The 15,252-nt window shown below is 46.6% G+C and overlaps 2 protein-coding genes across 2 annotated transcripts in view; one reads left to right on the top strand and one right to left on the bottom strand.

The window, feature by feature from the left end:
* GABRA5 (gamma-aminobutyric acid type A receptor subunit alpha5) overlaps positions 1 to 15,252 on the bottom strand; it is a 560,773-nt gene that overhangs the window by 190,011 nt on the left and 355,510 nt on the right. The gene's annotated exons all lie outside the window — the stretch shown is intronic.
* GABRB3 (gamma-aminobutyric acid type A receptor subunit beta3) overlaps positions 7,313 to 15,252 on the top strand; it is an 887,545-nt gene continuing 879,605 nt past the window's right edge. The window contains exon 1 of the mRNA XM_069204276.1: positions 7,313 to 7,461. Within this exon, the coding sequence (XP_069060377.1) occupies positions 7,361 to 7,461 (101 nt within the window). The 5' untranslated portion in view covers positions 7,313 to 7,360. The remainder of the gene's footprint in view (positions 7,462 to 15,252) is intronic.

Genomic DNA, 15,252 nt, shown 5'->3' with positions numbered 1-15,252 from the left:
GCACTCACCGTCGTTTCATGCATGCCTCATTCTCAACCCCCCTATCTTTCATCCACCCCATTCCACACAGGCATTGCCCATACAGCATGCTCACAGTGTACTTACCTGTTTGTCTGGAGAACCGTAGAGTAGCGGTACCCCATCCTCGAGTTTCTCCAACTCCTCTGTGCCGAAGGCAGGAGCCCTTTCCCCAGACACACGAGCCATTGTCTCTTCCAGACTAAGGTCACAGCAGCACTTGCAGTGTAGGTCCTCTCCTGTGGAAGATCAGGTATCAAGTGATTGAACAGATAGAAAATGGCGGTCACGTCCGCGGCGGTGCATACCGTCACCGCCGGCGTACATCGTCATTTGTTCCGGGGACCCATAGGGTCCAATGTTAACCAATGCAGTATTGCGCCCCGGTCTTTGACCGCCTTCCGCAATGGTGTACAACGCCAGCGCAGTTACCTCATATCCCCCTGTCCCACTTTACAGGTCATCCAGCCGCCATTTCAGGGGCCCATATGGCATTATTTTGGACTGCGTCACACATATCTAGGCCTTGCCTAAACACTCATACAGGCATATTTCGATTTGCTAATATTTTCAGAGTAAGCTGTGTTTACGTACCTCAGAGTTGGTTGACTCTTTGCTCGCTGTTCTCTTCCATGGGCACCGTCCGCTGGGGCATGTGAGGAGATGGCGGCATCCTCCGGTGTACAGACCGCTGGTGGACCTGTCGACAATGGAGGGGTGACATGTGATCATCACCTACAGGCTTGATCGTGCCACAATCCAGGAACTGTGTGCCCAGTTGGAGCCAGACCATCAGGAATCCCCCCTCAAGTGCAAGTGCTGTCAGTACTCCATTTCCTAGCAAGTGGGTCTTTTCAAACAACAGTGGCCATAGCATCAGGGATGTCCCAGCCTATGTTTTCCAACGTGTAGTCCAGAGTGTTGTCTGCCCTGCTGAAACACATGCGGAGCTACATCGTTTTCCCTCAGGTGGAGGATATGCCTACAGTGAAAGGTGACTTCTATGCCCTGGGACATATCCTCAACATTATAGGTGCCATTGATGGGACACATGTGGCCTTGGTACCGCCCCGCAGGAGTGAACAGGTGTACAGAAACTGGAAGAGTTACCATTCCATGAATGTGCAGATGGTGTGTTTGGTAGACCAGTACATCTCCCATGTTAATGCAAAATGTCCTGGCTTAGTGCATGACGCTTACATCCTGCGGAATAGCAGCATCCCCTATGTGATGGGGCAACTCCAGAGGCACTGGGTGTGGCTATTAGGTGAGGACATGGACCCAATACAGTGTGAATAGTTGTCTGGGTCTGTGGATGTCCCTATGAGTTAGTGTGTGACTAACAGTTGTCCCTCGCCATTTGCAGGTGACTCTGGTTACCCCAACATGTCATGGCTACTGACCTCAGTGAGGAATCCCAGGACAAGGGCAGAGGAACGCTACAATGATGCCCATGGGTGAACTAGGAGAATTATAGAGCGGACCTCCGGCCTCCTGAAGGCCAGATTCCGGTGGCTCCGTATGACAGGTGGTTCCCTATTCTACTCACCAAAGAAGGTATGCCAGATCATCGTGGCCTGCTGTATGCTTCACAACTTGGCTTTGCGACGACAGGTGCCTTTTCTTCAGGAGGATGGTCCAGATGGAGGTGTTGTGGTAGCTGTGGACCCTGTGGACAGTGAAGACGAGGAAGCAGAAGAAGAGGACATTGACAACAGGAACATAGTGATCCTGCAATACTTCCAGTGAGACACAGGTAAGAAGACAACACTGCCTGCCACATCTGATTTACATCTACTACCTCTCTACTGTCTGTCATTTTCACCCAGTGTATGGTCACTGACTTGTCACTTTCCCTTACGATTTAACAGATATGGGTCCCACTGTGAGACATCTGCTTTGTTTCCTCATGGACTAGAGCTGTGTGACATAGGTATGTTGACATTACATTTGAATGTGCATTTTGTCACTGTAATTGCTAATACACTATTTCGAAATCACAGACAGACTCCTGCTTGTTTTGTGCTTTAAGGGTGTTTATTTAAGTGCTCAATATTGGAGGGGGTTGTAAAATGGTGAGGGGTGATGGTGGAGAAATGTCCATGGCAGAGTCCAGTCTATTAGTCTCACAGGTGCACTGCCCAAAGGGGCATAGGAAGTGGAGCTGGGGCAGTTTAAGGATTGACAGGGTGACAAGGTGGGACAAAAGGATGACAATCAGGGTGGTCTCATTTCTTGGCGGGGTCTTGGCATCATTCTCTGTCTTTGTCCTGGATCTCAGGGACCGTTTGCGGGGTGGTTCTCCGTCTGCAGGGGTGGGGTGCTGTGTGGTGGTCCTGTGGCGGTGCCTCCTGTCCACTAGCGCTGGCGGAGGTGGTGGGCAGTTCATCGTCCAGGCTAGTGTCAGGGGCCCCTTGTTGTGCCACAGTGTCCCTCCTGGTGTTGACGAGTTCCTTCAGCACCCCTACAATGGTGCCCAGGGTGGAATTGATGGATTTGAGTTCCTCCCTGAAGCCCAAATACTGTTCCTCCTGCAGCCGCTGGGTCTCCTGAAACTTGGCCAGTACTGTTGCCATCATCTCCTGGGAATGGTGGTAGGCTCCCATGAGGTTGGAGAGGGCCTTGTGGAGAGTGGGTTCCCTGGGCCTGTCCTCCCCCTGTCACACAGCAGCCCTCCCAGTTCCCCTGTGTTCCTGGGCATCTGTCCCCTGAACTGTGTGCCCACTGCCACTGCCCCAAGGTCCCTGGTGTTGTTAGGGTGGTGGGTTAGCCTGGGTTCCCTGTAGTGGTGGACACACTGCTGCTTGACGTGTCCTGGGGACAGAGGTATAGGCCCGCTGGGTGGGTGCTGGGTGTGTGTGTTTCCAGAGGGGGGAAGCTCTGTAGTGGCTTGTGCCAGTGTGAGGGGAACCGACAGACCCGAAGTCCCAGCTGGGCCGGGCTGGTCATCTAGATCCAGTTGGACAGAGCTGCTGTCATCACTGTGGGCCTCTTCTGTGGGTGGAGTGGACATATCTGGACCCTCCTGTCCGGTGATGTTGGGTAGGGGTCCTGCAGGGGTGTAAAAGCATGATTATTGCATCTGTGTGTGCCATGGTGTACAATGGGTGGGTGACCGTGTACCCCAGTGCTTGCATTACTGTGTAGGACCTTGTGTGATGATGGGTTAGGGGGGTGTATGGGTATGTGCAGCGGCCATGCTTTGGTGATGGGTGTCCATGCTTTGGTGTTGCATGCAGGGCTTGGGTTTGGGATGTGTGGTTTGTGATATTGGGACATGTGTGAGGAGTTGGAGTGATGGGAGTGAGGGCGAGGGTGGGGGTATGTGATGGCATGCAGGTTGGGTGGGGGATGAAGTAGTAAAGATTTGACTTACCAGAATCCATTCCTCCAGTTACTCCTGCGAGGCCCTCGGGATGCAGGATAGCCAAGACCTGCTCCTCCCATGTTATTAGTTGTGGGGGAGGAGGTGGGGGTCCGCCACCTGTCCTCTGAACGGCGATGTGGTGTCTTGAGACCACGGAACGCACCTTCCCCCGTAGGTCGTTCCATCTCTTCCTGATGTCATCCCTAGTTCTTGGGTGCTGTCCCACTGCATTGACCCTGTCCACGATTCTTCGCCATAGCTCCATCTTCCTAGCTATGGAGGTGTGCTGCACCTGTGATCTGAATAGCTGTGGCTCTATCCGGATTATTTCCTCCACGATGACCCTGAGCTCCTCCTCAGAGAACCTGGGGTGTCTTTGCGGTGCCATGGGGTGGGGTGGGGTGGGGTGGGTGATGTGTGGGGTGGTGTGTGTTGTGATGTGTGGGGTGATATTTAGAGGTGTGTTGTGTGAGGTGCGTGGATGTTATGTGAGTGATGGTGTTGAGTGCCTGTGGCTTGTTTGTAGATGGTTGTGTCTCTCTCTAGCCTTCAGTCGCAATTGTGGTCGTAGGGGTTTGTGGGTGATGTGGGTGTGTGTTTTATATTGTGTTGGATGTGTGGGAGTGGTGTGTGTATGTGTATCAGGTGTGTGTATTTGGAATTGTCCAATGTGGATGTGTTTTGTAAATGTGTGTGTATTTTGAGCGCGGCGGTGTGTACCGGCAATGGAATACCGCGGTTGAAAGACCGCCGTGTGGATTCGTGGGTCGTGATAGTGTGGGCATATTCCTTTTGGCGTGACAGTGGAGGTTTTGTTATCGCCAGTTTATCACTGACCTTTGGTGTAGCGGACTTGTGTGGGTGTCTAGAGTTGGGCGGATTCCGGGCTTTGGGTCATAATGACCTTGGTAGAATTCCATGGCAGCGGCGGTGTGTTGGCGGTCTTCTGCACGGCGGTAAGCGGCTTTTACCGCCAATGTTGTAATGACCCCCATAGTAATGTGTGTTATATGTCCTGAGAGTGAAATATTGCTAAATTTGTTTTTCACTGTTGCAAGGCCTGTCCCTCTCATAGGTTAACATGGGGGCTACCTTTAAATATGATTAAAGTGTAGATTTTCTTTGGGAGCGGATAGGCATGTGGAGTTTGGGGTCTCTGAGCTCACAATTTAAAAATACATCTTTTAGTAAAGTTGACTTTGAGATTGTGTGTTTGAAAATGCCACTTTTAGAAAGTGAGCATTTTCTTGCTTTTACCATTTCTGTGACTCTGCCTGTTTGTGGATTCCCTGTCTGGGTCAGTTTGACAGTTGGGCTGGTTGCACCTCACACTAGACAGTGACACAAAGGGAGCTGGGGTGTAGTCTGCATTTCCTGATGAGCCATCTATGCTAGGGGGGAGAGGAGGAGTGGTCACTTACACCTGAAAGGGCTGTGCCTGTCCTCACACAATGCAGTCTCTGACCCTCTGGTGAGTGTCTGGGGCCTGGCCTGGGCAAGGCAGGATTTCACATTCAAAAGAGACTTTACTTTGAAGTAGGCCTACTTCAAAGGAGAAATTGGGTATAAGAAAGGCACCCAAAACCACAGACCTTAGAACACTTCTGGAAACCAAGAGGAACCTCTGCCTGGAGAAGAGCTGAAGAGCTGAGGAAGAAGAGCTGCCCTGCCTGTGACCGTGCTTTGTGGAGCTATCCTGCAGTTGTTGCTTCTGCCAGAGTAAGAGGGCAAAGGCTGGACTTTGTGTACCTTCCATCTTGTGAAGATCTCCAAGGGCTTTATTTAGAGCTTGCCTCCTGTTGTTTGAAGTCTCAGGGACAGCAAAGACTTCTCTCTGCCAGCCCCTGGAGTCTCTGGAGAGACTCCTACTCTGCCCTGTGGTGCCCATCCAGTTCCTGGGACCCTGAAAGGAGAAGCTGGCAGCCTAAGAGGAGGAAATCCACGCACAGAGCGCCGTGCGGGTAAAAGATCGACGCAACTCCGATCTGCGGCTGAAGAAACAACGCACCTCCGGCTCTGTGGCTGAAAATCGACGCTCGCTGGAAACGCGACCGAAGAATCGACGCACAGACCTGGAGAAACAACGCGTAGCATCGCTGACGGAGACTTGGAGATCGAAACCCGCGCTGCGCGTTTTTTTTATCATTGTGCGGCTGGATTTTCAACGCAAGTACCGCTGGGCGTGTAAAAACAACACAAGGCCTGCCAGGACCTGAGAGTGCTGACCGGATCGACGCATCGCTCTCCTGCGGAGAGAAGAAACGGCGCGCCCTGACCCGACGAAAGGAGAAATGACGCAAGGTCTCGCTCATGAGTGAAATCAACGCATCGCCAGCCCTTTTTGATGCACACTCGCCCATGCGGGGGTATTTTTGACGCACCCAAGGTACATTTTCACGCTAACAGTGTTAGTGTGTGTTTTAAACTACATAAAGACTCTTTGTGCTTTTTAATTGTTAACTTGACTTGTGTATGGTGGATTGTTGTCGTTTTGGTCTTGTTTGGTTTAAATAAATATTTTCTATTTTTCTAAACCTGCGTTGTGTCATTTTGTAGTGTTTTCATTAAGTTACTGTGTGTGTTGGTACAAATACTTTACACCTAGCACTCTGAAGTTAAGCCTACTGCTCTGCCAAGCTACCAAGGGGGTACGCAGGGGTTAGCTGAGGGTGATTCTCTTTAACCTTGACTAGAGTGAGGGTCCTTGCTTGAACATGGGGTAACCTGACTGTCAACCAAAGACCCCATTTCTAATATTACTACATATTATTAATGTTAGTACTACAATGGCAAAGATCAAATTAGAGTGTTTAACCACAGTACAGCAAAAGTAACATGAGAAAAACACAAATTAAAACACACGGGGCTAAATGTAGCAAAATTATGAATTGCGACCCGCAAATTGCGAGTCAGACCTACTCACAATTTGCGAGTCGCAATTCAGAATGTTGGATGGTGTCCCTGACACCATCTGCGATTCGCAGAGGGGTCGCAAAGGTCCACCTCATGAATATTCATGAGGTGAGTCGCAATTTGCGACCCCCTTGCGAATGGCGCCCTCACAGGGATGGTGGCCTGCTGCGGACAGCAGACCACATGTCTGTGGCTGCTTTTTAATAAAACAGTTTTTTTGTTTTTTTGTAATGCAGCCCGTTTTCCTTAAAGGAAAATGAGATGCTTTACAAAAACAAAAAATGCAACGTTTCCGTTTCATTTTTTCTGAGCAGGCAGGGGTCCATAGGACAACTGCCTGCTCTGAAAATATGTTTGCAGTGCCATTCTCAATGGGGAAGGGGTCCCATAGGGCCCCCTTCCCTTTTGCGAATGGGTTACCACCCATTACAAAAGGGTGCAAACTGCGATTGATTTGCGACCGCGTTTGCGGTCACAAAGCAATCCTTCATTGCACTGCGACTGGCAATTAGGAGTACATATACATCATATATATATAAATATATGTGTGCGTGTGTTTTTTTTTTTAATCTGTGTTGTTTACATGTATATATTTAACCTACTTATATAAGAAATTAAGTAACATCAAGCGCAGTCGTGATTACCGGCCTTCTTATGTTTGATGATGTCCAGAAAATCCATGGATGACTGATGCTTTCACCATGTTAAAATCGGATTTCTGTATTTTACTAATCCCTGGTACAATCAGTCTCTCTCTCCCTCTGATCCATTCTGCTCTAAGAAGTCCGAGTGCACAGATGTCTGGTGCTCTGGTACCTACTCTGAAAAATCTACATTTTACATCACGCATGGTACTACCGAAATCGGCGGAAACTGGGGTGCTCTGGCCCCTTGCTTAGGACCGAATGTCTACTTTTTGACTGCAGGGCACTTGGACTTTTATTCCTCAGTTTAGGGCAGAGTGTGCAAGTCTGCTATTGGTAGAGAGTTCCGTGCTGATTGGTCTGCGGGCTTGTACGCTGTCTGACTGCTGAATCCGGAATCCTGGGGATATTTCAAGGAATGTCAGGGTTCACCTTTTGCATCTTTCTTTCAATAATTTGGAAAGTTGTCGGGGAACTGCCTTTCATTGCGGAAAACAATGCGGCCATGATGGTGAACTGGTAAGTGCTGCTGAAGTTGTCTTCCTTCATAAACAACGTTTATTTCGCATTCTAGTATCTTAATGGGCGAGTTGCTTAGGAGTAGGCTGTGGATACCTGCAGGTATTTGTTGTCTGAGAGAGCGCCCTTGCCGGTGTCCGTGTGTGAGCAAGTGTGCGCTCACGCCACAACATGTTCATGCTCACGTCTGATTCAAAACCAAAAAAACAGAACAGCAGCTCACAAGATCACTTTAGACAATATCGCAAGGAAAATGTGTCTTTTTAATATTCGCGGTCAGTTTTCTACCCTTTATCGTCGCGTTTTGCAGTCATGCCTCTACAACCTACATTTTAGGGCAAGCTATCACTGCAACTGCTCTATACTATATAAATTCATATGGGGTACATTTGGGACGTAAAACTTCATCCACCCACCCATCCACCTACTCAGCCTACTCACCCAGCCCATCCATCCATCCCTACACCCAACCAAACGTCCGACAATTTGCTTCAGTATCGGGCTTTCTCTTTTGTTTTTCAAGTGTGCTTGGTTTCGACCTCACCCATCACCCGCCTCTGTCACATTAAACGAGATGGAAGTGCAGCTAAAAATAAATGCATTGCATCTGGAATATCCTCACAGTATTAGTCCACTAACGCCTCTTATCTCGCAGCCTCAGAGGTCCTTTTTTTAGCCTTCCCAATACAGCAACAGGCTGCCAAGCGATCTTGACACCTCTCGGAAGTGTTAGCGACTTAAATAGGAAAGCCTCTAATGTCGTCACGGGGTTTCCGTCCACTGGCTGAAGGGATGTCAGTACATCCATTCAGCATTAAACCACGAGCTTGTGTTTTTTTAAACAACCCTGTGCAGGGGGAACCTATGATCAGCACTGTTGACCGTTGACCTTTGCAATACGTTATACTTGTGAACCAATAATTTGAATGTACTGCCTTTATAAGTGTACCTTTTCTGGTGCACGGGTAGCCTTAACTGAGAGAAAATGTAAAAACAGCAGAGTTATATAAGCTGCCAAATCCACGCTGATCCCAAGCACGTCACTGGATGTTTCCTTTTGCCCTCCCAGCCACAGCTCAATGAATGCAGGGCAGGCTTGTCCTGGGAAAAATCTCTTAAAGGATGAGCAGTACATGGCCGGGATGGATTACAGCTCCTAGTGCAACTAATTCTGCCACATCTGGCTACTTCACATCCGGCTTCAGAGTAGAGCTCGTTTGTTTGTCTTCACTGTCTTCTTTTCTAGTGAGGACTTGTGCCTGAGGAGTGCAACTGTCAACTGAGGTACCAGGAACCTGAGATCAATTGGTCTCAGCTTTTTCTCAGATAAAGCAGGTCATTGAGGTCACATTTTTTTTTAATGATAGACAAAACCTTCTGCTGGTGCAGCGTTCAAGGCTGTGGACTGAGATAATCCCTCAAAGTCAGGTGTGTCATTGCCAGTTTCCTGCTAAAGCGATTGGTTTTTGACCCCAAAAGTTCCAAGCAGAGCAAACTTGGATTTTGTGACCACCAAAAGTGCTTCATCAGTTGGATAGATTGGTGCCTCGCCCCGTCCAAGGTTCTTCTTTCAGACTTAGACACTTTTTTGGAAGTCAAAATTCTCAAGCTGGGCAAGGCTGGAAGCTGTACCCAAGCATTGCTTTAAAAGTCAGGTACCTTTCCAGCAGGCTCCTACTGAATGTGATGTCAATGGAGCAGAAAGCTCAGAGTGGGACAAACCGGGTTTTATTGGTTGATTAGGGTGTGAAATACAAAGGCAAGACTCAGCACCATGTTCCTGCCCACTAGAGGTAGGAAAAAAATCCCACTTTTCTCAGCTGCGGCATGGTCTCCTACTTTGTGCACCCTCAGGGCACTTTGGTATTACAGAAGGGGATGCAGACACTTGTGCGGCCCTACTGTAATACTGATAGTGCTGGTGCACATGTAGCACCAGCGCTATTGTTAGAGGGTGTTGCTACATTTGCATAGGGCTGTGGCCACATGCAAATGAGAAAATTACTTTGCCTCCGTGCCCCCACCGTCTTATGGATGCAGGCGCAGAGGCAAACATGCCTTTTGGAGGCACACTGAAAGTGCGCCACAAAAAGGTGGTGCACTTCCAGTGTGCCTCCTTTAGGCAGCCCTCTGGAGGAAAGAAAAGGGGCCCGTGGACCCCCCAGACATTCCCTTGGAGGTGGGTGCAGTTACTCACTACACCTGCATGCAAGGGGATCTCTCTCCCCTCTTGAAAATGCAGAGAGGGTGCTGCCTGCACTGTGAAACACTGAGTGGCTTTGAAGCAGCTGCTCTATATTTCACTTGAATGACCTGCCCCAAGGGCAGCACAAGTTTCAGGCTGCTTTGAGGGCAGTGCATTCACCATAAAAGGATGCACTTTCCATGTTTGCACCTGGCACACCTCTTTTAATGTGCGACATGGCGCAAACAGGGAATGTGCTTCCTTCAGCTAATACGGGCACAGGTCTTCCTCCAGTCAGATCTTCTGCAAGGTCTAGTCATCTGTGCTCAGCTTGGCCATTTTGGAATCAGGAGTCCACTGCTTATGTGTCCCTGAAGCAGTCATAGAGGAGACCAAACACCTCATCCTTAATGATAGTTGCAGTCTTTCGGTACCAGTAGATATTAGGGGTCCTTGAGTACATGAATAAATCCTTATTTTCAAGCAAGAGCCAGTAGTATTCCTCAAGCATGATTTTCTTCATATGGGGTCTTCCCAGGTTCAGGAGTGATCAGAGGATGTGGTGCTTAAGGTGCTGCATTTACCTGTGCACTAAAAAGTGACTAGAGAAATTCTGCCTCCTTCTGCAGCACTTCCTCTTTACCTTACTGCAAAATTACTGAGGAACCTCTGTTACAATATGGCAGAACTCTTCTGCCACTATTCGGGACCGTCTTCTACTCCTTAGCCATGTTCCTATTTAGATCAGCCCTCCACCCAAGTGACAGAGGGCCTGATTTAGAGTGTGGCTGAGGGGGTTACTCTCTCACAAATGTGACGGATATTCTGTCCGCTGTATTCTGATCCCATTATAGGATATGGAGATCGCAATGTGGTGAATGGGATATCTGTCACATTTTGTATTGTATTGTATTGTAATCGTATTTATATAGCGCTTACTACCCTTGACGAGGCGTTAAAGCGCCTTTCGGTGAGTAGCACGCTACTCTGGAACCCAACAAGAATTAGTGATGGGTTAGTATCGGGAAATAATGAGTACAGTTTTAGTAATATTATGAGTTAATTTGAGCGCGGATATGAGAGTTTGTTAGTTAGATTGACTGGAGTAATGGAGGGGTGTAGGAGGAAAGAAATCCAGAAGTGTTAATTGGGAGTATATCCTTAATTTACTCAACCCAAAGGCTTGGGATGAGTAAAGGGGGATGGAGGAGGGAAGAGTATGTGGAAGGGTTAGGGAGAGCATAGTAGCAGGGTGAGATAAATGCGGGAGAATTTAGTAGGGTTGTGTGGGAGGTCACGGTAGTAGAGTGAGGTTTGGTGAGTTAGATGTGGAAGCGGAGGGAAGAGCTTAGGCAGAGTTATTTAGGAGATGAAAGTAATAGAAAGGATTTGGGATGAGTCAGAGTGAGAATGGAGGATAGTTTGATAGAGACATGACATATGATGATGGGTAGATAAGTGTGATAAGATGAGAGCAGGAATTCATAGATATCTAGTATAACAACCCACCCAGGAGCCATGCAATGACCCACAAACATGCCAAGAACAGAAACAACATATACACATACATACATACATATATATATTTACATACACACACACATGAATACACACACATATGCACATACAATACATTATTAGAACCATGAGTAAAATATACTTAGTCAAACAGGTTTAAAGAGTGTGTGTGTATTTTATTGTTATGACATAGTAGCGATACATATTTTCTAAAGAAACTATACATAACTAGAAATATACACATAATCTGAAAAAAATATTTATCAACATAGGCATATGCAGTTCATAGTTGTTTGAATATGGTGGTTATGAAGGAAAGAGCCAACTCTTGAGTAGTTTTCTGAAGACAAGAAAGTTATCTGTGGCTCTTATAGTTCGGGGTAATGAATTCCATAGTTTGGCTGCTTGACCGGAGAAGGATGTACCACCTATAGTCTTTTTCTTGTTTGGTGGTGTTCTAAGGCGGGGTACCAGTCTTGAGCGGAGGTTTCTTTGTTGGATGTATTTGGTTATTTTGTTTCTTATAAAAAGCGGTCCTGTTCCATGTATAGCTTTGTGGGTGATACAAAGCAGCTTGAAAGTGCATCTTCTGGCAAAGGGGTAACCAGTGTAGTGCTCTCAAGGCAGGGGAGATGTGGGCTTGCGGCTTTACAAGTAATAGTAGCCTGGCTACGGAATTCTGGATACGTTGTAATTTTTTCATAACAGATAGAGGTGATCCGTGGTAGAGGCCATTGGCATAATCCAGTTTGAATAGTACAAGCGAGATAGTAGCTTGCACCTTGTGTGGAAATCCGAGTGGGGGAAGATGCGTTGTAAAGTCTTCAAGGTGATGAAGCTTGTTCGTGCTAATTTGTCCACTTGGGCATTCATAGTTAACTTGGAATCCATGGTGATTCCTAGGTTTTTAACTTCCTTGGATAATTGAGGAGGTGGTCCGAGATCGTCAAGCCAGATGCACAGAGGGTCATACATTTTCCAGTCACCACATATGAGTATTTCTATTTTGGAGGTATTTAGTTTGAGATGGCTCCAGGTCATCCACTGATCAATGGCTCTGAGGCAACTGAAGATTTGTGAGTTTTCAATGTTTTTGGGGCATTCTAATTTAAGTAGTATTTGTGTGTCATCTGCATAGTTGTAGCATGTGAGATGGAAATCTTTGATCAGTTCTGGTAAATATATCACATAGATGATAAAAAGCAAAGGTGAGATGATTGACCCTTGGGGGACCCCTGCTCTTGTGAGGTAGGGTTCGGACGAGAAGGGGGGTGAGTGGATGATATTTGATGTTTTTTGAAGATAGGAAGGAATCCAGTCGAGAGCAATCCCTTGTATGCCGGCTTCGTGGAGTCTTTGAATTAGGGTGTCATGGTAAACCGTATCAAAGGCAGCTGAGCGGTCCAAGAGAAGTAGTGCAGCAACTCCATTTCAGTCGACTGTGTTTTTACGATCATCCCAGATTGCTATGAGTGCCGATTCAGAGCTTCTTCCTGGGCGGAATCCAGTTTGGAAGTCTCAAAGTATAGAATTGTCTTCAATGAATTGTGACATCTGGGCGAATGCAGCTCTTTCTATCAATTTGCCCAGGAAAGGTCCATTTGTGATTGGTCTGTAGTTGTTGGGGTCTTGTGGGTCTAGGTTTGTTTTCTTTAATAAAGGTTGTATGTATGCCTTTTTCAGGTCTACAGGAAAAGTTCCTGAAGTTAAAGAGTTGTTGATGATTCTTCTTACAGGTGTGGCAGCAGAGGTAGATAGAAGAATGTTCTTGAAGATTTGTGGTGGGCAAGGGTCAGAAGGGCAACCAGAAGGTCTGCTTGCTTTGACCAAATCCATAAATTCATCCTGGGATATTTGTTTGAAGGACTGTAGAGGTTGGGTTGGTTTATTCTTAGAGGGTATTTTAGGAAAGGGGGTGGTGCTGATGTTTTTCTTCTGTTTTAAATAGGAGTCCAATGTGTCTGCCTTGGTTGTGTAGTTAGTTACCAATTTGTTTGTGAAATCTTGAGTAGTGGGATGACTTCCTTCCATGCATGTAGGTTTTCACAATTCATTGAGAATTTTATAAAATTCCTTGGTTGTAGATTGAGCATTTTGAATTCTGTCTGAGTAGTACCTTTTTTTAGCTTTTTTGATTGATGATTTGTATATCCTGTTAAGTTTGTGTAGCTGCAGTTTGTCTTGACTGTTGTTTGTTTTGAGCCAGGTCCGCTGCAACTTTCTGATTTGTTGCTTTATCTTTTTGGGTTCTGTGTTTCTCCAAGGTGTTGGTTTTCTTTTGTTGTGTTTAGTTTTTCTGAGTGGTATTAGGATGTCAAAAGCTTCCTGTAGCCACTCATAAAGTTTTGGCACAGAATTAACTGTATCTAGATCTGAGTTGGCTGTTAGTTGTGTTTCTAAGTCATCCAAATTGAGTTTGCTCCATGGTCGATAGGTGTATGTATGTAAGTAGTTGTGGGGTGTGTTGATTTGTGGAGTTGTATGTCGGAAAGTTATCAAATGGTGGTCTGACCAAGTGATTGGTGTGATGATATGAATAGTAACTAGTTCAGGCTTAGCAAAAATGACATCTACGATGTGACCAGCTATGTGTGTGGGATTCTGTACAATCTGATGTAGGTTCAATGCGACTAGGCCAGTGGTAATAGCTTTTGGATGGGGCATATTGGGTTTGTCAAACCAAATGTTTAGATCCCCAAGAATGCATAGGTTGGAGTATAGTGTAATAAGGTTTGAGACTGTGTCTAGGAAAGCACTGGGAATGTGGAGTTGTTAGGTGGAGGTCTATAAAGAGGAGAAAGTTACAGGAGGAAGTTGGAGTAGGGAGGCATCTGGTAAGGAGGGCTTCACAACCTTGTATGGAGATGTTGTCTGTTTTACTGAAGTTCAATGCCTGTTTGAATATAATAGCTAGTCCACCTCCTCTCTTGCCTATACGGTTTTGTGTGATGGTTTGACAGCCTGGAGGAACGGCTTCGTGCAACACTGGGGCTATGTCATCTCCCAACCAGGATTCAGTTATGAATAGTAAGTCAGGTTGTGTGTCTGTGAGCAGGTCGTAGATGTAGTGCTTGTTTTTTTAGAGTGATTGAGCACTTATGAGCTGGCAGTTTAGAAAAGGAGTGTTAGTGGTAGTGTTGTTTTGTTTAGGAGAAGGGTAAGTAGTATAATGTGAGTTTGAAGCAGGAGTGTTGCTAGTTATGATAACTGTTTGAGGCTCACAATAGTCTTGCTTTTCAATATAGTATTCCTCTTCCAGCAGGCTAAGGAGGCATTTTGTTGGGTCTGTGTGTGTGATGGACTTGGTGGCTGAGAGAAACCTGAGGAGTGTACTGTTTTTTGTAGGGTAGTTGTATTTTGTAATAGACAAGGGGATGCGAGGTTGCTATGAGTGGCATGTTTTTTATTTTGTTTGCGTTTGTTTAGTGTGGATGGAGTATGGGTTAGGGGTGGTGGAGGAGCATGTGGATCATGATGTAAGGCTCTAAATTGTGCAATGGAGGAGAGGTCAGTGAATGAAAGTTGCTGGGTTGGGGTGCTTGTGGTAGGTGTTTGTGAAGAGTGAGAAAGTAGGGGTGGAGATAGGATGGAATTTGTATTCTTTGTGTAGGGTGGGAGTGGGTATGACGATAAGTGTAATGTAAGTTTGTGTTGCTTTGATGTGCTGACGTTTGTGGTAGGTATTGTTTTTGTGGAATAGTGAGAGGGGATATTGGTGTAGTTGTTTTTGGTGGGGGATTTGTATGTAAGTTAGTGCTGGTGAGTGGAATTTGAGTTTTAGATGGAGTGTTGATGTGTTTTGGAGATGAATGTACGAGGTGTGTAAGAGGTGATGGATGTGTGTCAGGGGAGTTAGTGTTAGTTGCGATGACTGGAAGAGGTAATATGTGTGGTGGAGTGAAATGTGGGGATTGTATGGTTGTGTGTAATGGGTGAAGAGAGGGGAAGAGTGTTTGTAGATGGTGTGTTTGAAGGCAGGGTTTGGGCATTGTTATGATGACAGGTGGTCTGTGTGGAGCAAACAGCGGATAGTGTTGTTGGTTAGTATGAGCAGAGAGTGGGTAGCTGGAAGGCTGAGACTGAGAGAA

Source organism: Pleurodeles waltl, chromosome 8 (assembly GCF_031143425.1).
Source record: "Pleurodeles waltl isolate 20211129_DDA chromosome 8, aPleWal1.hap1.20221129, whole genome shotgun sequence".
Lineage (NCBI taxonomy): Eukaryota > Metazoa > Chordata > Amphibia > Caudata > Salamandridae > Pleurodeles > Pleurodeles waltl.
Note: the sequence above shows the minus strand (reverse complement) of the source record. Positions and strands in the feature narration are given on the sequence as shown.